The 23,911-nt window shown below is 41.5% G+C and overlaps 2 protein-coding genes across 12 annotated transcripts in view; both read left to right on the top strand.

Moving 5' to 3' along the window:
• Positions 1-23,911, top strand: part of LOC126350584 (uncharacterized) — a 364,168-nt gene that overhangs the window by 161,838 nt on the left and 178,419 nt on the right. For 2 of the 11 annotated variants that reach the window (XM_050002538.1, XM_050002530.1), the window contains exon 2: positions 1,441-1,654. The exons of 8 other annotated variants lie outside the window; for them this stretch is intronic. In XM_050002538.1, coding sequence (XP_049858495.1) covers positions 1,441-1,619 — 179 coding nt within the window. In that variant the 3' untranslated portion in view covers positions 1,620-1,654. Of the gene's footprint in view, positions 1-1,440; positions 1,739-23,911 lie in introns of those variants that run through there. One more of the 11 variants, XM_050002545.1, reaches the window with a different exon arrangement.
• The window catches only part of LOC126350782 (uncharacterized), a 109,934-nt gene that overhangs the window by 61,944 nt on the left and 24,079 nt on the right, over positions 1-23,911 (top strand). The gene's annotated exons all lie outside the window — the stretch shown is intronic.

Below are 23,911 nucleotides of genomic sequence, written 5' to 3'. Positions count from 1 at the left end.
ATCATAAGAAGACGAGAGTTTCTGAAGAAACGAGGAACAAGCCAAATTTTTAGAGATAAAACTTTGCAATCAGAAGTTTCTTCCACTTTGCATATGCGAGTGCCAGAGTTGCTTTCGTCAACGGTTTGATGTGTATCAACGGGTTAGTGAGTCACACATTCTTCGTGACACATCTCCGAGAACCTGTTGCTCCACCAAAACACCCTGCTTACCATCAGGACACGTACCAACTAAAATACAAAAAATACGCAGCAGTACATTCCAAATGATCATATGCAATTATACGACGAAATTTTGAGCTGGACCAGTGACTGTAGTACATCATATGACGACGCCTGAGGAACAATACGTCACAAGTGAAAAGACTTGAGTTATGGCCCCTTACTTGCATTTATCGCGAATCTCTCCACCAGCGCAAAGTCGCAAACGACTGGAAAAAAAGCGCAGGTGACACCTGTATAAAAGAATGGAATCGTCAGGAGTGCCACAGTAGTGTGATAGGACCGCTGTTATTTTTAATATACATAAATGACCTAGCTGACAGGATGGACAGCAATGTTGATGGTGCTGTGGCGTACAGGAAGGTGTCGAAGTTGAGTGACTGTAGGAGGATACAAGATGACTTAGATAGTTGGTGTGGTGAGTGAGAGCTAGCTGTAAATGCATAAAAATGTAAGTTAATGCGGATGCGAAGGAAAAACAAATCTGTAATGATCGGATACAGCTTAAGTACTGCCCTGTATGGTACAGTAGCGCCCTTTAAATTTCTGATCGTATCTTTGAAAAGCGATATGAAATGGAACCAGCATGATGAAAACTTTGATAGGGAAGGCAAATGGTCGACTTCGGTTTATTGAGAGATGGGGAAACAACGAGTGCGTTTTACTGGCAGAACACTGAGAAGATGCAACAGACCTACTAAAAGACTGCCTGAACCACGCCTATCTGTCCCCTTCTGGACTATTTCGGAGTGTTTTGAGGTCATACAACACAGGATTGATCAAGGGCAGCGAAAAAGAGCAGTTTTCACGAAGTGGAAGAGACTGTACGACTCTGGCAAGTGATTTGGGATGACAGTCATTAAGGAAATTTATTTTTGACTGTGGCGAGATATTTTCACGAAATTTGATTACAAACTTTCTCGCCCGAAAGCCAAAATATGCTGCTAACTCCCACCTACATAGGAGAAACTACTATCGTGATAAAATAAGAGAAATAAGAAGTGAAGCGGAGTGATTTAAGTGATAGGTCTTCCAGTCTGCTATTCCAGAGTGGAATGGTAGAGAGATAATCTATAAGTGTACGTACGTACTACAAAACACTGAAGTGTCAATTGCAGAGTAATCAGTAGGTTCCTTATTTTTGGTAAGTAATAGGGCTTGAGCTTGATTGGCTGTCAATTTTGAGCTGTAATTACTGAACGTCGTTTGTTCCTTTTAGCGTCACAGAAAGGAGCAGCTACACATGCAGACCTCGCCAGGACAGCAGCTCATGCCGAAGCCAGGACAACAGGCAAAGCCAGAACAGCACAGAAATTGAGGACTGCCGCCAAAGCCAGGACAGCTGCCAAGAAGGCTGGCAGAGCAGCGGCGAAGGCTGCCGGTACACACAACGAGTGACTGCTGTCCCATCTGCGAACAGTCAGTGGATGTAGGTCATCAGCGCGATGATTCTAATGTCTTATGTATCACAATTGGAACAAATGAATAAAAAACGATTGCAGCATTTATAAAATCTACATTTTTTGTTTTCTCCAGAGATATAGCAGTACTTCACTTCCTCATTGAATGCTGACATACGAAGGTCGTTGAATGAGAAAAGCAGAACAACTTTTTCCCTGCCGGTTTCAGTTGACAAAATGCGGAATGTTCCACCTTTAGACCCAATAGTTTCATGACATTCTGACAGGTAGCGGCGCTATAGGTAGCTTTCACAATGGTGTCTGTAACGGAGGTGCATTCCAAGTAGAGAGCTGCCATTGTGTTTTGGCGGAAAACCATAGAATCTCAGATATTCATAGGTGCTTGGAGAATGTCTACGGACTCCCGGCAGTGGACAAAAGTTCGGGGAGTCGTTGGCCAAAGCGTCTGTCGTCATAGCAACATGGTCGCGCAATTAATCGTTGCTTTAAGGTTGCTACCTCACATTACTAGTACGCTTTGTCACACGTAGAATCTGTTAACATGCAACATTGTTTTGGAATTAATTATCCAATCAAGAACTTAGGGAACTTATTTAGACAGTAATTACGAATGCGTTGTTATAGTGAACAGACGACACAGTGTTATTGTGTGTACTGTCTTGCTTGTTAGTAGCATGATTATGTAATGACTATAAGGCTTACATACTTTGAACATATACTGCTAATGAGGCTTTAATGCAACATATTGGTTTACTTGAAAAAACATTCTTTATTTAAAGTACTTTTTTAGATATTACAGATTACATAGTATTTTGTTTGTTTGACAGCTACGCGATTATATCATGACGCAATTAATGAGTGACATAATTTATATTATTGCTTTTGGACTGTATCTTTTATATCAGTACAGTTTTTCTACATTCTTCGCCGGCCGCGGTGTCCGAGCGGTTCTAGGCGCTTCAGTCCCGAACCGCGCCAATCCTACGGTCGCAGGTTCGAATCCTGGCTCAGGCATGGATGTGTGTGATGTCCTTAGGTTAGTTAGGTTTAAGTAATTCTAAGTCTAGGGGACTGATGACATCAGATGTTGAGTCCCATAGTGCTCAGCGCCATTTGAACCATTTTTTTTCTACATTCTTCTGGAAAGTAAAATATGTTTTAGTAGTAACTTTTGTGGTACAGTTACAAAGAGACAGCCTTTCCTGTAGCACAACAATGTATTAAGGTACAGTGCTTTCTTGGTCACATGAATGTACGTAATAACTACGATATCTATATGCATAGCATTTTCACTCTTGGTTATGACAAAGTAAGTAGATTGAATTTTGCAGAACGTTGCTTACAGCGGACGATAACTACGACACTTGGCACATTTTTACCGTTAAGTACTGACAAAAATTATCTTACAGCTAGACACACAGATTAGCGCCACAGGTCACGCATTTGAGTGATTAAATTCTGTACTTAAATCTTTTTTTAAAGATTTTCGAATTACAAAGATACAAAGAAGGTTTTCGGTGAGACATTTCATTCTGTTGCTGTAATCTGTAACACCTGAGAGCATAATTACATTAATCCTCAGGGCTACACGCTTACATTGTGTACAAAGCGTGTGGCAAGCGCTAGCAACTCTGGCTAATATGGTATTTGCTGATACAATTTTACACATCAGTACCATATTTCTCTGACACAGAATTACACAGATATCTCATTAATTAACATAGAGACAAACTTTCTTTAAACTAAATCAGTAACACAGTTTATGGAGTTACACAGTTAGATAAATTCACAGTTACGAAATTGTATTTCGTCTGTACTTTGTGAATTGTTCATATTGTTTTGGTACCATTGTAATACTATGAGAGCTTTGAATGATGTATTTGGTATGGGATCATGATTTTTGAAGTACATTTGCGGCAGATGTCTTAATTGAAACGAGCAGAGAGCATTTTTTTAAAAGGGATTGAGATTATTGAAGAAAGCTATGACGTTTTCGAGATATGACTGAGGAGCTATGATATTATTATTGTGATGACGATGTGTATTGTGACGTCGAGATATGGTTGTGATCATTATGAAGGGTGAGTGTGTGTGTGTGAATGTGAGTACCAGTATGCTAACAGCAAGGTGACCTTGACGTAATGCACTCATACTTGAAAACATATGATTACAGTTTGGAGCTGGTAATTTCTCATATGTACTAAAATGCCTAATGAAATGATCAGAAATATTTTATGTCTACACACGTGATTGTGACTGCTGTCTTTCTGGTTGAGAGATTTTTTTACTGCCTTAGGAGATGCCATATGTCTAGTGAATGACTTTTCATGCTTTGTTTAATGTATACACTTGCCTCATTTTTTAAATACCTAGTTTCTAGCTGCACTGCAGCATTTGTTAAAATAAAATTTAATAGACGTACTAATAGAAATGTTTTCTGTCTACAGACCCAGTAAATAATAATTTTATGATTTACTTTCCTTACAAAAGGGAGCACAAAAAGACATTTTCCCTCACAGGAATTGCAAACATAACTTGGTAACTTGTTTGGTAGAGTAAGTTATTGTGATGCATCACTCTAGTATTAAGATGTGACATAGGTATTAGACATGGCTATCTATTTTGTAATACTTTTTCTGCTTGAGCTTTGTTATAATTAGGTACAAGTTGTTGCATTTGGTGCTGCTGTTTGCCACGCATTGTCCTACTGAATTTTACGTTGTATTAAGCCTGTTACACTACTGATTTATTTTTCTTGTTGCTGCACATTGCCTTCTATTAGTTGAAATGTTGCATCTGCTTTGGTAAAAAATAATGGTTCAAATGGCTCTGAGCACTAAGTGACTTAACATCTGAGGTCATTAGGTCTCTAGAACTTAGAATTACTTAAACCTTACTTATCTAAGGGCATCACACACATCCCTGCCCGAGGCAGGATTCGAACCTGCAACCGTTGCGGTCGTGTGGCACCAGACTATAGCGGCTAGGACCGCTCGCCCACTTCGGCGGGCATTGCTAATTTAGATAAATTGCTGCTTACTTTTCCAATTTGCATTTTTTTGTCAATGCTGTTTGTGTTAAGGGTTTAGCCAGAAAAGGTAGTGTACAATGAAGAATTATTATTTTGAAAGAGTATATAAACGAAAAAGTAGGGTTTTGGAACAACAGGTTTAGGTAGGACTTTCTTGGAAACAAATGATGAGGTAAGATAAAGGGAAAAAAAAAGATGAGGTAAGACATATGTGAACATATAAATACAGAAGGCATGTTTAGATAGAATATTTTTTTTTTTTTTTTTTTGCGTTAACGAATGTTGAAATAAGAGGAAAGATCTGTGGAATGAAGTTTTGGGTTGCAGTGCAGTACCAAATGTCACACTGAAAACAAACCCTGTCCTTTCCTTTCGTGTTATTACGCTATGTGTATGTGAACCCTTGTGTATTTGTGTTCTTCTTGTCTCTGTGTGATGTTTCATAGAATTTTTTTTCTCTTCTAAAACTAAGCTACATTCACTATGATGAGGAACACTGTTATCCTCACATATAATTTGCATTAATATTATGTTGTTTACTTTGTAGAGATGTTTAGACATTATTTATTCTGTTCTGCTTTCTTTTAATGCTCATGTGTGAAGTAAATGTTTCGAAAGCTTATTTCACTTTTTCTATTTATTTACTTATGTCATTATTCCTGTAACACTGATGTATGTTTATTTATGTTCTTTTGTTAAGCCTGTGTTACTACAAATGTTGTGTGTTTTACTATGTTCTTTAATGATGTTTGCTGTATCTTTATAATTGTATTCTTATGCCATAAATTTGTAATTGTATAGACACCAGTTCTTCCAATTAATTATATGGTAAGATTACTGCACACGTTTATGTTGGTCATAGTATATGCACAATATGTGAGAAGTTAAAGAACAGAAGGGACTGTTAAAGCTCGCTTGTGTGTTGATATTTCAGCGAGGGAGTGGTTAACAGCAGTGCCGGTTCTGAGTACATTCCAAAAAGTTTGTGAGTGCACAAGTGGTGGTTTATGTACTTGTTATATCATCCGCAAGCCTCTTCGATGGTGATTGTGCACCCGAACAGTGGCAACAGATGGCTGCTGGCCATCTCTTACAAGGACTACATTGTGGCTGCACATTTGATGGCCAACCAATACCATAATCTCTACAAGAAATACTGTGGTCGTGCTCTGTGATTACCTACATACCAATATTCTTCAACACTTGACTAACCCTGCTGTGGGTTTGCTCTGTTGTGGCCCCTTAAAAAACAAAGTGCGATTACTACTGTGATGAATGATCATGACTGTGAGGACAATTTTTTGCTTTTGATCAACAGCGTATTAATAAGTGTGTGCATTTGATATATTGTTAGCGTAAATATAAAAAAAATTTCCACATATGTACTGACGGTTTGTAAATGTTTTGTGGGGAGCATGGGGACCATGTAATTAGGCTGTTTAGGTTTTTGTGTTGGTAACGCCACGTAGCGCTCTGTATGAAAATCACTGACTTTGCTGTGTGCAGTCTGTGGCAGGTTGGCATTGTTGGAACATTCGCTATTGTAGTGTTGGGTAGTTGGATGTGAGGCGCCAGCAGTGGTGGATGTGGATAGAGAGAGGCCAGAGTTTTGAGAGATTACTATAAGCGGACGATCTGGACGTGTGTCCGCCAGGAAAAGGAAATCTGTAAAGACTCGATGTCATGAACAGATATATATATATATATATATATATATATATATATATATATATATATATATAATGACTTTCGAACACTATTAAAGTAAATACATTGTTTGCCCTCTACCAAAATCGTTCATTTTCATACAATGCGTTCAGTAGTTAGAATCTTATGTTTAGCTGGCATAAACAGATACACTCCTGGAAATTGAAATAAGAACACCGTGATTTCATTGTCCCAGGAAGGGGAAACTTTATTAACACATTCCTGGGGTCAGATACATCACATGATCACACTGACAGAACCACAGGCACATAGACACAGGCAACAGAGCATGCACAATGTCGGCACTAGTACAGTGTATATCCACATTTCGCAGCAATGCAGGCTGCTATTCTCCCATGGAGACGATCGTAGAGATGCTGGATGTAGTCCTGTGGAACGGCTTGCCATGCCATTTCCACCTGGCGCCTCAGTTGGACCAGCGTTCGTGCTGGACGTGCAGACCGCGTGAGACGACGCTTCATCCAGTCCCAAACATGCTCAATGGGGGACAGATCCGGAGACCTTACTGGACAGGGTAGTTGACTTACACCTTCTAGAGCACGTTGGGTGGCACGGGATACATGCGGACGTGCATTGTCCTGTTGGAACAGCAAGTTCCCTTGCCGGGTTAGGAATGGTAGAACGATGGGTTCGATGACGGTTTGGATGTACCGTGCACTATTCAGTGTCCCCTCGACGATCACCAGAGGTGTACGGCCAATGTAGGAGATTGCTCCCCACACCATGATGCCGGGTGTTGGCCCTGTGTGCCTCGGTCATATGCAGTCCTAATTGTGGCGCTCACCTGCACGGCGCCAAACACGCATACGACCATCATTGGCACCTAGGCAGAAGCGACTCTCATCGCTGAAGACGACACGTCTCCATTCGTCCCTCCATTCACTCCTGTCGCGACACCACTGGAGGCGGGCTGCACGATGTTGGGGCGTGAGCGGAAGACTGCCTAACGGTGTGCGGGACCGTAGCCCAGCTTCATGGAGACGGTTGCGAATGGTCCTCGCCGATACCCCAGGAGCAACAGTGTCCCTAATTTGCTGGGAAGTGGCGGTGCGGTCCCCTACGGCACTGGGAAGGATCCTACGGTCTTGGCGTGCATCCGTGCGTCGCTGTGGTCCGGTCCCAGGTCGACGGGCACGTGCACCTTCCGCTGACCACTGGCGACAATATCGATGGACTGTAGAGACAGCACGCCCCACGTGTTGAGCAATTCGGCGGTACGTCCACCCGCGCTCCCGCATGCCCACTATACGCCCTCGCTCAAAGTCCGTCAACTGCACATACGGTTCACGTCCACGCTGTCGCGGCATGCTACCAGTGTTAAAGACTGCGATGGAGCTCCGTATGCCACGGCAAACTGACTGACACTGACGGCGGCGGTGCACAAATGCTGCGCAGCTAGCGCCATTCGACGGCCAACACCGCGGTTCCTGGTGTGTCCGCTGTGCCATGCGTGTGATCATTGCTTGTACAGCCCTCTCGCAGTGTCCGGAGCAAGTATGGTGGGTCTGACACACCGGTGTCATTTTCTTACAATGCCTTCAGTAGTTAGAATCTTTTGTTTAGCTGGCAATACTGGCTCTCGCTGTATTGCAGTGTGTGTCAGTTTAGTGATGATCGGAACAAGAGAGGACTGCCTGAGTACTTTCAGTTTTGGTCAGCTGTTTGACAATCAAATCACGTAGAAGTTTACCAGCACAATCATTTATAATGTTTCATATGGGACGTTGCACTGTCTTATGAGAGTTGTCCACATTACGGAAAGTTTTGCGCGCCGTTTTACACTGATACCCGTACAGGATCCACAGGGTGCAGCAACTGAACGAAAATTAAAAATTTAAATTTGTGGTAAGATCTTATGGGACCAAACTGCTGAGGTGAAGGTGATCGGTCCCTAAGCTTACACACTATTTAATCTAACTTAAACCTACTTACGCTAAGCACAACACACACATCCATGCCCGAAGGAGGACTCGAACCTCCGACGGGGAGAGCCGCGCGAACGACTTCAGTGCGCCCTACACCCCACGGCTACAATGCACGGCACAACTGACAACTCATGATCTGCAGCAACGTTGGGAATTTGCTCTTCAGTTTCTGGCATGGATCGAAGTTGATGCTATGTGGCTGAGAAATATTCTATGGATTGACAAGGCACATTTTACACTGAAGGGTGCCGTGAATACACAGAACGGCCGAATTTACTGTACTGTTAAACCGCATGTTGTGCAGGAAGAGCCACTGGACTTGGAGTTTATGACTGTGTGGTATGGATTCATAAGCAGCTGTATTTTTGATCCGTTTTTCTTCGAATAGAATACAACCAGAGGACCTGTTGGGTGTACCGTGACATCTGCACGTTATCGAGACCTCCTTGTGCAAATTGAATTCTTGCTTTGGAAGAGTGGAGCTGTGTGGAACCCACTTTTCTCATGGATTCGGCAACACCTTATGTCGTTGCACAGGGGAAGATCAGCTTAATGCAGCTCCCACGAACGTGTTAACTCCAGAGTTTTTCCAGAGGCATGGCCATCGAGATCACCTGATCTGTAACATATGACTTTTACCTCTGGCGATATCTAAAAGAATACGTTTCCCAGGGAGACATTCGGTCTCTACCAGATCTGAAGGCTAGTGTACAGGAAAGTGTTGCTCAGATTCCATCGGAACTGCTGCGAGCAACTGTTGATTACGTCGTTTTACAGTTGCAGCATCTTGTTGACGTCTCCAGTGCTCATATTGAACAACTGTGTAAATGGTGGTTTATAATAAATTTAAGGTTAACCGTTTCTCACTTCTTTGATATTTTCTGCTAAGGTCCTATTCCTAATCCATTAAGCATCTAAACATTTTTTACGTCTTCCTTGCATAGACACTGCCAGATTTGTACCTGTTGGCTAATATTGGAACTAATACTTTTCCAGAGTACATAGGTTCCGCCTTAATACATTAGAATATTTACCAAGTTTCGCTGCCATACGGTTAATTACTGTCTATAATGGATCTCGGCTAGTGGCTGCACTTTAATTGTAACGAACTGGTCTGTGTGGCCAACGACGCTTGCTGTGGGAAATGTTTGGCCATATCAAGCTCTCCTTCCATATCAAGCATGCTGAACGTAAATAAATATATCATATTGCACATACACAATAAAGAAATCCACTACTGTACAACTGCTCTATTGATGACAGTTTACTGGAAATTTGGTGGTAACTTCATACGGGGCCAACCTGCTAAGGTCATCGGTCCCTAGGCTTACACACCACTTAATCTAACTTTAACATACGCTAAGGGCAACATACACACCCATGACCGAGGGAATTTGCTGAAAGCAGTGACTACCGTAAAATATTTAGGAACAATTATTTAGGGCGACCTTACTGAGATTCATACGAAGAATCTTAACTCATCCACAAAGAAGGTGGCTTACACGGCGCTTGTTCGATCGATTCTTGAAGAGTTTTCGTCAGTTTGGCATCCGTATCAGGCAGGACTGGTAGAAGAGAGAGAGAAGATTTCACGAAGAGCGACGTCAGAATATCGTTTGGTCAGCAAACTCCAGCGGAAAATGCTACAAGAGATGCGTTGTGCATCACGGAGAGATTTACCTTCGGAATTTAGAGAGAGCTCTATCTCAGATAACATAACACTTCCTCCCACATACTTACCAAGAAATGACCACGACGATGAAATTCGAGGAATTGGAGCTATTGCTGAGGCTTATCGGCAATCAATCTTCCCGAGCGCCATTCGCTGGTGGAACAGGGAAGGGTGATTAGTGATTGGTACCAGAAGTACCCTACGCCACACACCGCCAGGTGGTTTTCGGAGTATGATGTGGATATAGACTGCAGGAATGCAATTTCCGGTCCACCCACTGGCTTTGCTGTATTTTTCACGCACTATGTGATTAAAAGTACCCGGAATCGCCCCAAACACATATGCTTTTCATATTAGGTGCATTGTGCTGCCACCTGCTTCCAGGCACTCCATATAAGCGACCTCAGTAGAAATTAGACGTCGTGAGAGAGAAGAATGGGGCGGTCCGCGGAACTCACGGACTTCGAAAGTGGTCAGGTGATTGGGCGTCACTTGTGTCATATGTCTAAGGCGAGATTTCCACACTCCTAAACACTCCTAGGTCCACTGTTTCCGAGGGATGTGGTAGTGAAGTGGAGACGTGAAGGGACACGTACAGCACAAAAGCGTACATGCCGACCTCGTCTGTTGACTGACATAGGCCGCCGACAGTTGAAGAGGTTTGTAATGTGTAATAGGGAGACATCTACCCAGACCATGACACAGGAATTCCAAACTGCATCGCGATCCAGTGCAATTACTGTGACAGGTGAGAGGTGAGAATACTTAGATTTCATGGTCGAGTGGGTGCTAATAAGCCACAAATCACACCGGTAAATGCCAAACGACGCTTCGCTTGGTGTAAGGATCTTAAACATGGACAACTGAACTGCGGAGAAAATTGTGGGGTGACGAATCACGGTATATAAAGTGGCGATCCGATGGCAGGGTGTCGGTGTGGCGAATGCCCGCTGAACGTAATCTGCTAGCGTGTGTAGTGCCAACAGTAAAATTTGGAAGCGGTGGTGTTAAGGTCTGGTCACATTTCTCATGGAGGGGCCTTACATACCTTGTTTTCTTGCGATGCACCACAGACAATATGAACAACGAAACCCAAGACCACGAACAATGTCGTATGCTTTCGTATATTTCCATGAAACGATGATCAAATTATTTTGTTTTTAGAATAGTTTGAGGAAACACAGACTCCTCTATAAGTCCCGACACTGAAAAATCCTAAACGACTGAGCCTGGAGGTACTTGCAGCTTTTGGGATTGATTCCCCGCCACGGATACTTATGTGATGGTAGGCATCGACCAAAACATCAGACGGTATGATCAAAATGTGTTCGAGCTTGTGACATCCAAACCATATGAATCTATGGGTCTGTAAACATACCGTCTGACTTTGAAAAACATTGACACAATCCAGAAGATATCAAAGGCAGATGAATGCGACAACTAAGGCATAATCAGCTTCAACAGATCATAAATTCAAGTACTGTCAAGAATAATGTACAGAAAAACAGAAAAAAATCTGTTACAGAATGATCAGTTTGGCTTTAGGAAAGGTGAAGGCGCCAAAGAGGTAGTTCTTAATTTTCGCTTTATAATGGAAGTAAACATAAAGAAAAATAAAGAAACTTTGATATGATTTGTCAACAGAAACAGCTTTAGATTACGTAAAATGTTGTATAATGATCGAAATTCTCATGTAAGTAGGTGTAAGCAATACGGAAAGATAGGTTATATACAATATGTACAAGAACGAAGAGGAAAGATAAGAATGGAAGCCCAAAAATGAATTGCTGGGTTTAAAAAGGGTAATAATAATGTCGTGTGGCGACGGCCTCCCGTCGGGTAGACCGTTCGCTTGGTGCTAGTCTTTCGATTTGACGTCACTTTGGCGACTTGCGCGTCGATGGGGGTGAAACGATGATGATTAGGACAACACAGCAAGCCGTAGCGTAGGCATTCGGCATTTCTTCCTTACTGTTAAAACAGTACATTGAGGGAGCAATGTCGGAAATAAAGGAAAGGCTCAAGAGGGGATTAAAATTCAGGGTGATACCTAGGCGAGAGTTCACATAGGTGGTTCCTCGCATCATACTCTCGAGACGGCGACAAATTGCTGGCGTGGTCGAGTGCCGCGATGTTTAACCAGGCATTTGCAGTCTGGCGGGATTAGCCGAGCGGTCTAGTATGATGTTCTTGTTCTACGAGATATAGCTTGTCTTTCTGTGAAACATTCCATCTTCTACGGTGAACGGCAGCTGGCTGGCAAACGAAAAACTGTCTGAGCGATTAGGTTTGTGCTTCCTCCCACTCCTCCTCGTGTATGCCAGTGGAGCTCATGGTGCATGCTTTGTCACTCACACTATGTACATTTGCATACAGCATTCCTGGATGATGTATTACTCCAAAATCAAATGCTCTGAGATGCAATGCCCATTAATAATTGGACCCTTAGGTCCTGATAATCATTTGAGTGCTACATAGTCAATTATTACCTTTAAACGTCATCGGTATGAATAACACTGGAAATACATTATTCCGAATGTATTTCTTTCTCAGTTGTCTGATAATCCTTTGGACCCTGTCAAGCTGTCTGGATGCATTCTGATAAACTAGAAAAGGAAGAACTGGAATAGTAATAAGTAAATTTTTGAGTTTTAAAAATGCTGCTTCACAATCTGATGATAAATGAAACTGAAATGGTGGGCACCTAGGATAAATAAAATGTGAGTATTAGTAAATCAACCAACATACTTAAACAAGTATAAATCCAGAATAACTGGGCCAAAAATCAAATATTAAATAAGCCATGGTAATTGGCTCGATCTCGTCCCATACACTGAATGGTTCCTCAATTCAGTTATGTTTCTAGGACATACAAATGGAAAATAGATTAAATTTACATAACAAAATTGGTAAATAGAACAAGGGCTGAATCATAACAGAGAAAATGAAGGCGGTCAACTAAGTCCTTTCAACATGTAAGTAGTTAAAAACAGATGAAATTTACATCATTAAATAAACTAGAGCCTTAACTGACAAAAAGTTAAAAGTGTCTTAAGAAAAAAAAGCACACAATGGTAGTGCAAGTAAACTCAAGTCCTTTTGGACCTAGACTTGTAGATAATTGTTGAAAAACTTAAAACTACTTATAACCTAAAGACATGAACTGGTAGTGGACATGAAAACCAATATCTGCACATTAAGTAAAATACATGCACCATTAGAGTACAGAAAACAAATCCCTCTTGAATAGTTGCCACAATACCCTCAAAATTCAACTTAGGCACATGTATAATACCAGGATACTGATCCATGTAAAAGGCAACGGCCAAATAATTTCCAAAAGAATAAATCAGGACAGCTTACAGCAAGAAGTCAAACGAAGTTAACTAACGAAGCACAGGGGTTTTCTCAAGCTACCGCACACACTTACCATTAACCGCCTGCTGCTCACTGTCATTCCTGCGACTGAACCTGAAGAATTACAGACGAGGTATATGTGCATGTCCACCAGTCTTAAAAGCAGGAACCAGGCCTATCGAAACTCCAGAGTATGCCTCAGCAACGCACATACAGATGGAACTGGGGACTCTTCAGTAGGCCTAGACACACTTCCCACATTATACGTACACCATCCAAATACAACGAGCACACATCCACAGCTAGCAAGCCCTGGCTGCGGCCCAGCAAGTCTCCTGCCGAGTTACTCGATCTCTTGCAGACAGCGTCTGTCTGTCTGCTCCCGGGAGCTGAGTGGCTGAGAAGCGGTAGGATGCAGCAATGCTATGTGAAACATAAGGACCCAGGTTCGATTCTCTGCAGGAGCGGAGATTTCCTCCACTCAGGGACTGGGTGTTAAGTTCTCCTAATCATCTTCATTTCATCCCCATCGACGAGCAAGTCGCCGAAGTGGCTTCAAATCGAAAGACTTGCACCCGGCTAATGGTCTACCTGATGGGAGGCCCTACTCATACGACATTTACATTTTATTTAGCCTGTATAAAAAGTCTGAACCAGACGATCCGTGGCTGAGAAATGTTAGGTAAATCAATAACATTGCACGTATGGCTCATAAGCTTTATTTCTTTCTTTAACAACACTGTGAGAGGTCTTACAACTTCCCCGAATTTTGGAACAAATTTGAGATTGGTCGGGCCTAGATATGACTGTGATTCCTTTACTCTAGTGGGTGTCAGAAAATTTTTGATGGCATCATCAAGTCGTCGATTAGTGCGGGCACCGTTCTGACTGATAATATGGCGCAAGTGTTGGATTTGTTGTAAAAAGAAATGACAAATTTACAGGCTAATGCTGAACCATACTGCACATAAACGATCCAAAACGTCACATAAACATAGTGACTGTACGTTGCTGGTATCATTGTGAAGAAAAAAAAATATCATCTGAATAGGCCATACACCTGGGAATACGCCATCTAACAGCAGCTGGAAAGTAGCATATTTTTTTTTCAGCCCAAAAGGTATGTCAAGATATTAATTTATGATCAGTTGGGATTAAGAATGTTATCTCTGGAAGCTCTTCAAATATTACCGCTAATAATAATTGATGGTACTCACTTCAAAGTCCCACAGTTGTGAAATAACTACACTCACTCAGATTATCTAAGATATCTGCTATAATTGGCATTGAGTAGACGTCTGATACTCTTTTCTGCTTTAAATAACAATAGTCGCAATGAAATTGATATACTGTTCTGATTTTGTGGGTACTGTGACAACAGATGTTGACCAAGGATTATTATTTCTTTCCATGATCCAACCTAGAATTTGACATAAAGAGTTTCTTTTTTATGTTACCAAGTAGACACCCAAAAGAATAGATACCTTACTGGAGAAACCAGCGTTTTGACCATGATTACAGTGGCCTTCATCCAGGTCTACTGCTTCGTTTTGGTTGTGCAGAGTCCCTTATATTTTTTCATTACTGCTCACTTTGCATAATATTACGTCACAATTTTTAATAAGATTGTTGCCATTATTGGTCTCTTAAAGGAGAGGTAGTGAGAACTTTATTGTAATACACATACGGAACACACCACTAGTCTCAGAATATGGCTGCTGTTCCGGGTGCTGTTCATTGCATTGCTTTGGTGTCTGTATTCTCGGAGAGACCCATCCCTGGAGACCATCTCGAACAACGGTCTAGATTGAAGGTGGGATGATTTTGGTACCTTCGTTTTGTTCAAAGATTTGCGTTGCAGCGAGTTTATTTGTTGCTTGTTTGCCCTAATGTACAAGGTTATTTCGGAAAGTAAAGATACACTGTACGCCAGAGGAACAGAAGAGTTTTGGCGAGAAATTGGCAACACTGGTGTTAGCCTTGAACCGTTAGCTTTCTCCTCGCCGTCGTTCGGCAGTTGAACGTTGCTTCTGGTTGGAGTAGGTCGTGTTTAAAATGGCTGCGCCAATTCAGAATCCCGTCATATGCAAAGTGGGCTCCGCCATACGTTTACTTCGTGCAAAAATCAGTGACCAGTGGATATTCACGAAGAAATTGTTTGTGTTTATTGGAACATTATGAATCGACTAAATGTAACGAAATGGTGTCGTCATTTCTCTGAAGGTAGGACCGATGTTCATGACGAACAAAGATCAGGTCGGCCATCTGTGATCACTGATGTCTTTCTTTCGAGAACGGAGGAAGCAATTCGTGCGAATAGACATCTCACATTGAAAGAATTGCATCAGATCATACCAGACGTGTCAATGGCAACTCTTTACGACGTTGTGACTGTCAAGTTAGGGTACAGGAAATTGTGTGGGAGCTGGGATCCTAAACTGTTAACAGAAAAACACAAAAAGATGGGCTTTGCACTGGACTACCTCACACGCTATGCTGAAGTAGATGATGAGTTCCTTGATCACATTGTGACAGGTGACGAGACGTGGGTTTATCTCATACATCTGAATCCAAGCAACATTCAATGCAATGGCGCCATTCAAAATCACAAAAAGCCTAGCAATGCAAAACGTCGATTTCAGCGAAGTAAATGATGACTTCTGTTTTCTGGGACAGACAAGGCATTCTTCTGTTGGAATTTATGCCTCCTGGAACGACCATTAATGTTGCTACATATTGCCAGACTTTGAAACGTCTTCGAAGGGCAATTCAAAACAAACGCAGGGGAATGCTGACAAGTGGAGTCCGCTTGCTTCATGAAAACTCTCGGCCTCACACAGCGCTCGTAACCAAACCACTACTCAAACAATTCAAATGGGACATATTGGACCATCCGCCACACAGCCCAGACCTTGCGCCCACCGAATTCCATGTCTTCAGTCACCTGAAGACAGATCTTGGTGGAAAATCCCTCTACGGCGATGAAGAGATCAAAGATGAATTTGAAATGTGGTTCTGACAACAGACGGCAACCTTCTATAACTGTGGGACAGAAAAGCTTGTGCACCGACTTAACAAATGTTTGGAAAACGGGGGTGATTATGTCGAAAAATAACAAATAATCCAGTTAATAAGATGTAACTGACGTTTTCTAAATAAATGTTCTATTTAAGGAGTGCGAGCCGTTGTATCTTTATGCCCTCGTGCATGTTCTTGAAGTATGAGCAGCCTGCAGAGTGTGCAACGCCATGGAGACCACCAGCAGTTACTTTACATATATAATGGGGACAGTGTCCAGAAGTTTATGTATTGTCTGTATGAGAATTTCAGTGTATTTTGATTGCTATCAAATCGACGTTCCTTGTATATTGCTGTAAAATTTGGGTCACTTCTATTGGAAGCACTTACTCAGTTATTAGTAAAGACTTGTATTCTGTAAAAGGCAATCATTTGTGCATAGAATTTTATACATGTGCATTTATTTGAATGCACTCACGCAGTATTGGTAAAAGAACAATTTGTATTCATTTATTTGTTGTTTATTGATCTCTTTACTTACGTTAATTGATGTCAGGTTGGTGTTTGAAGTGTCTTCTGCAGTCTGTTTGTGTTCCAGTTTTCTGCATGTTGGGGTGTGTGGGAGCAGCGCCACGTTCAGCTTCGGTGCACAGAAGCTGTGACGTGCCGTCTAATGGGAAGTGACTCTTGGTTGGGCCTCATTTTTTACGTGTTGTTTTTGACGCCTAGTCTGCTGCAGTCACCTTTTGCCTAAGGGCAGCCTGGCGTCACTGCCTGTTTGGTAAAAATTTAAGATGTTTCATGTATATTTAAAAAAGGTATAGGTTTTTATTTGCTTGGGAATGAGTTGTGTTAAAGCGTAACTTCTTATGCTGCTTGTGTTATTTGGGTTACAAGGTGTGCGTTTCATAAATCACTTTCACATTGCAAAATTAATGTTCCTTTAAATAAATTATATGTGCCGCATTTCTTTATTACACTTTCTAACTGTAATTTATTGCTCCTTTATGTATGTAAATCTCTGTGGCTCATCTCTTTAAGTCCGTTTCGGTAATTGTGATTTGCTACCTTGCTTGAGAAGCAAAGTATCTGTGATATTTTGGTACTGTGTTAAACATGGCCACGAGTTGATTGTCTCTTAGCTATTTTATAAATATTGTCTTTGAATAAATTGTTAAATATTGATTTGGTAGTTGTTGTGTTTAAGGAGTGACTTCCTCAGTCACAATACTCTTTTAAATTATGATGTGTGCCGTATTCAGGAAACTCTTATGTTAACTGACTGTGGCTGCGAATGCTTATGCAGTTGCACCACCTAGAAGTTGTTGACCTGTAATTCTTCCATGACGTTGGTGCATGTGTTGTGGAACCCGATACAGTTTCTTGCAACAGGCGTTTCCTTTCGAATGGTGATATGATGTAGAGCTAGTGACATGGCAGGCAATGTTCCAGGAGGATTAAACGACCTTACGTATTCTTCTGAGAGATTCTCCATGTTGTCCTGTTCTGACTCTTTAGGTATGACGGTTTATCTCTTGTTGTTGTTTCTGTTTTTGTCTTCAGTCCTGAGACTGGTTTGATGCAGATCTCCATGCTACTCTATCCTGTGCAAGCTTCATCATCTCCCAGTACCTACTGCAACCTACATCCTTCTGAATCTGTTTAGTGTATTCATCTCTAGGTCTCCCTCAACGATTTTTACTCTCCACGCTGCCCTCCAATGCTAAATTTGTGATCCCTTGATGCCTCAAAACATGTCGTACCAACCGATCCCTTCTTCTAGTCAAGTTGGGCCACGTTAGTTACGTGATCTATCCACCTTATCTTCAGCATTCTTCTGTAGCACCACATTTCGAAAGCTTATATTCTCTTCTTGTCCAAACCAGTTATCGTCCATGTTTCACTTCCATATATGGCTACACTCCAAACAAATACTTTCAGAAACGACTTCCTGATACATAAATCTATATTCGATGTTAACAACTTTCTCTTCTTCAGAAACGCTTTCCTTGCCATTGCCAGTCTACATTTTATATCTTCTCTACTTCGACCATCATCAGTTACTTTACTTCCTAAATAGCAAAACTCAATTACTACTTTAAGTGTCTCATTTCCTTATCTAATTCCCTCAGCCTCACCCGATTTAATCTGATTGCATTCCATTATCCTCGTTTTGCTTTTGTTGATGTTCATCTTATATCCTCCTTTCAAGACACTGTCCATTCCGTTCAACTGCTCTTCCAAGTCCTTTGCCGTCTCTGACAGAATTACAATGTCATCAGCGAACCTCAAAGTTATTACTTCTTCTCCATGAATTTTAATACCTACTCCAAATTTTTCTTTTGTTTCCTTTACTGCTTGCTCAATATACAGATTGGATAACATCGGGGAGAGGCTACAACCCTGTCTCACTCCTTTCCCAACCACTGCTTCCCTTTCATGCCCCTCGACCCTTATGACTGCCATCTGGTTTCTGTACAAATTGTAAATAGCCTTACGCTCCCTTTATTTTACCCCTGCCACTTTCAGAATTTGAAAGAGAGTATTCCAGTCAACATTGTCAAAAGCTTTCTCTAAGTTTACAAATGCTAGAAATGTAGGTTTGCCTTTTCTTAATCTTTCTTCTAAGATAAGTCGTAAGGTCAGTATTGCCTCACGTGTTCCATCATTTCTACGGAATCCATACTGATCCTCCCCAAGGTCCACATCTACAAGTTTTTCCATTCGTCTGTAAAGAATTCGCGTTAGTATTTTGCAGCTGTGACTTATTAAACTGATAGTTCGGTAATTTTCACATCTGTCAGCACCTGCTTTCTTTGGAACTGGAATTATTATATTCTTCTTGAAGTTTGAGGGTATTTCGCCTGTCTCATACATCTTGCTCACCAGCTGGTAGAGTTTTGTCATGATTGGCTCTCCCAAGGCCGTCAGTAGTTCTAATGGAATGTTGTCTACTCCGGGGGCCTTGTTTCGACTCAGGTATTTCAGTGCTCTGTCAAACTCTTCATGCAGTATCTTATCTCCCATTTCGTCTTCATCTACATCCTCTTTCATTTCCATAATATTGTCCTCAATTACATCGCCCTTGTATAAACCGCTATATACTCTTTCCACCTTTGTGCCTTCCCTTGTTTGCTTAGAACTGGGTTGCCATCTGTGCTCTTGAAATTCATACACGTGGTTCTCTTCTCTCCAAAGCTCTCTTTAATTTTCCTGTAGGCTGTATCTATCTTACCCCTTGTGAGATAAGCCTCTACATCCTTACATTTGTCCTCTAGCCATCCCTGCTTAGCCATTTTGCACTTCCTGTCTATCTCATTTTTGAGACGTTTGTATTCCTTTTTGCCTACTTCATTTACTGCATTTTTATATTTTCTCCTTTCATCAATTAAATTCAATATTTCTTCTGTTACCCAAGGATTTCTAGCAGCCCTCGTCTTTTTACCTACTTTATCCTCTGCTACCTTCACGACTTCATCCCTCAGAGCTACCCATTCTTCTTCTACTGTGCTTCTTTCCCCCATTCCTGTCAATTGTTCCCTTATGCTCTCCTTGAAACTCTGTACAACCTCTGGTTCTTTCAGCTTATCCAGATTCCATGTCCTTAAATTCCCACCGTTTTGCAGTTTCTTCAGTTTTAACCTACAGGTCATAACCAATAGATTGTGGTCAGAGTCCACATCTGCCCCTGGAAATGCCCTACAATTTAAAACCTGATTCCTAAATCACTGCCTTACCATTATATAATCTATTTGATACCTTTTAGTACCTCCAGGATTCTTCCATGTATACAACCTTCTTTTATGATTCTTGAACCAAGTGCTAGCTATAATTAAGTTATGCTCTGTGCAAAATTCTTACAGATGGCTTCCTCTTTCATTTCTTAGCCCCAATCCACAATCACCTACTATGTTTCCTTCTCTCCCTTTTCCTACTGACGAATTCCAGTCACCCATGGCTATTAAATTTTCGTCTCCCTTCACTACCTGAATAATTTCTTTTATCTCATCATACATTTCATCAATTTCTTCATCATCTGCAGAGCTAGTTGGCATATAAACTTGTACTGCTCTAGTAGGCATGGGCTTTGTGTCTATCTTGGCCACAATAAAGCGTTCACTATGCTATTTGTAGTAGCTTACCCGCATTCCTATTTTTTTATTCATTATTAAACCTATTCCTGCATTACCCCTATTTGATTTTGTATTTATAACCCTGTATTCACCTGACCAAAAGTCTTGTTCCTCCTGCCACCGAACTTCACCAATTCCCACTATATCTAACTTTAACCTATCCATTTCCCTTTTTAAATTTTCTAGCCTACCTGCCCGATTAAGGGATCTGACATTCCATGCTCCGATCCGTAGAACGCCAGTTTTCTTTCTCCTGATAACGACGTCCTCCTGAGTAGTCCCCGCCCAGAGATCCAAATGGGGGATTATTTTACCTCCGGAATATTTTACCCAAGAGGATGCCATCATCATTTAATCATACAGTAAAGCTGCATGTCCTTGGGAAAAATTACGGTTGTAGTTTCCCCTTGCTTTCAGCCGTTCGCAGTACCAGCAGAGCAAGGCCGTTTTGGTTAATGTTGCAAGGCCAGATGAGTCAATCATCCAGACTGTTGCCCCTGCAACTACTGAAAAGGCTGCTGCCCCTCTTCAGGAACCACATATTTGTCTGGCCTCTCAACAGATACCCCTCCATTGTGGTTGCACCTACGGTACAGCCATCTGTATGACTAAGGCACACAAGCCTCCCCACCAACGGCAAGGTCCATTGTTCATAAGGGGGGGGGGGGGTTATCTCTTAGTAGGGTGAAAGTGACAGACTGTCCCGAGTGAACCTACACGTCCCGCACCTATGCCGCTTAATGGTCAACGTGGAGAATATTATCCTACTTTATCAAGTATAATCGCACTTCTCACAGATACCTGTGATCAGTATCCAATAAGATTAGAGAAAATAATCATTTTTGTGTTAGAGTAACAAATGTTTTTTGAAATTGTGGCATATACGGTGGTGTTTTCAATGTGCTTTTTTGCACACTGGAACTGTTTGCTTGTGTTAATGGATTTTTGCTCTTGCATAACTTTGTCGTTGAGCGACTGTTAACGTGATGAAGCTGGCATCACTTTCCCATATAGCAACACTTGCTTTGGGATTTGTTTTATTCTCATGTAAACATAGTCGTGGATGTGCCTGTCATGAGGGGTCTGGTGTGGTTTGGCGTACTTGTAATTATGCGCCTCTCATTGTACATCGTACACAACGGTTGGTGCTTTGGTTTTGTTTTCGTCAAATTTCAGCCAGAACTTTTTTTTTTGGTCATCAGTCTACCGACTGGTTTGATGCGGCCCCCCACGAATTCCTTTCCTGTGCTAACCTCTTCATCTCAGAGTAGCACTTGCAACCTACGTACTCAATTATTTGCTTGACATAGTCCAATCTCTGCCTTCCTCTACAGTTTTTGCCCTCTACAGCTCCCTCTAGTACCATCGAAGTCATTCCCTCATGTCTTAGCAGATGTCCTATCATCCTGTCCCTTCTCCTTATCAGTGTCTTCCACATATTCCTTTCCTCTCCGATTCTGCGTAGAACCTCCTCATTCCTCACCTCATCAGTCCACCTAATTTTCAATATTCGTCTATAGCACCAGATTTCAAATGCTTCGATTCTCTTCCGGTTTTCACACAGTCCATGTCCTCCTTTCATCAATCAACTGAAGTATTTCTTCTGTTACCCATGGTTTCTTCGCAGCTACCTTCTTTGTACCTATGTTTTCCTTCCCAACTTCTGTGATGGCCCTTTTTAGAGATGTCCATTCCCCTTCAACTGTGCTGCCTACTGAGCTATTCCTTATTGCTGTATCTATAGCGTTAGAGAACTTCAAACATATCTTGTCATTCCTTAGAACTTCCATATCCCACTTCCATAACCGCCCTCTTTGACAAGGCAGTTGGGAGAATGAGGATGACTTCTTATGCCGGAAGTATTTTGGCCGCCAAAGCTGATTATTTATCGAAGTTTAGGCAGTGGCGGGGATCGCACCTGGGAACGTAGACGTTTTTGATTATGAATCAAAGACGTTACCCCTAGACCACAGGGTTAGAAGTAGACATATAATATACATTTATCTGTATAAAGTATTATTAACTGTTTTAGTGCATATAAATTTAACGTAAGAATATTATTTCTACTGCAAATAAATTCTGTACATGAATGTTAAACTTTGAGCAGTACCCCCAGCCATGTCACATCGTGTATTATTATTGTCAATCCTATTTACTGTGATTATTTTTATTACTGTCATTGCTGTTTTTTATGTGATTCTCTGTCTAGGATATCATGTGAAGGGTTTCTTTCTTCTCCCTGACTGCAAATAAAGATCCTTTTCCCCCTATTTACGTAATCTGTTAGTTATGGTTACATAATTAATATTGCATTCATAACTTTCTTCTGCACACGTATCAATTGCAGGTTTGATTGCTTTTAAAAGATCATATTGTAAATGTAGTGTCATGTGATTTACGATACACGTTCTTCATACCCACTAACGTTTAGTGTTTGTAATAATGCGTCTTAAAATGTCAAATATTTAGGCTACATTATTATAATATTTATGGAAGGGATTACTGCTCCACATTAAAATTATACGGCAGATCATATTCGATGTAGGCTGTTCGCTTCAACCATCTGCGGCTGAAAATATTTACTTTGTAATGCGCCGTACAACGAGAATGTCTTCACCTCTGACATTGAGTAAAATGTTTAGCTTTACTATGTACAGTCCTAGACATAAAAACTGACCACCGTCCGGCCGCCACAGAGACTAAGTCTGGGTCATTCACTTAAGGTGGCTAACAAAACCGACCGCGCCTGACAACGCCATGTTCGACCATCTTCACAATCTGGCAACACTGTTAGATGCGGAAGTGTCGGGAGGAAGTTTTGTCTACTTCCGAGATGTCATTGTGTTGGGTGAGCTGTGGCCTAGTGACAGTCTGCCTTTGGCAGCATGCAGCCAGGACTTGTTTACTTTCCGGCTGCGAAAGTTCACGGAAGAAGCGGTGTTTACACCGTCGTTACTCACATGTGTTACTATCTGAATCGAACACAATGGCACACAATTTCCGAAAAACCACGATACAGTTCACGCTCTGTAATGAGTTTACTGATCAGAAGGCTTTCGAAATCGTACGTTTCTTGAGGGACAAAGTGCATCTGCATCTACATCTACATCTACATGACTACTCTGCAATTAACATTTAAGTGCTTGGCAGAGGGTTCATCGAACCACTGAAAATACCATTACTCTAAAATTCCCCTCCCTAACAGCGCGCGGGGAAAACGAACACCTACACCTTTCCATTCAAGGTCTGATTTCTCGTATTTTATTTTGATGATCATTCCTACCTATGTAGGTTGGGCTCAACAAAATATTTTCGCATTCGGAAGAGAAAATTGGTGACTGAAATCTCGTAAAAAGGTCTCGCCGCGACGAAGAACGTCTTTGCTGTAATGACTTCCATCCCAAC

Source organism: Schistocerca gregaria, chromosome 1 (genome assembly GCF_023897955.1).
Source record: "Schistocerca gregaria isolate iqSchGreg1 chromosome 1, iqSchGreg1.2, whole genome shotgun sequence".
Taxonomy (NCBI): domain Eukaryota; kingdom Metazoa; phylum Arthropoda; class Insecta; order Orthoptera; family Acrididae; genus Schistocerca; species Schistocerca gregaria.
Note: the sequence above shows the minus strand (reverse complement) of the source record. Positions and strands in the feature narration are given on the sequence as shown.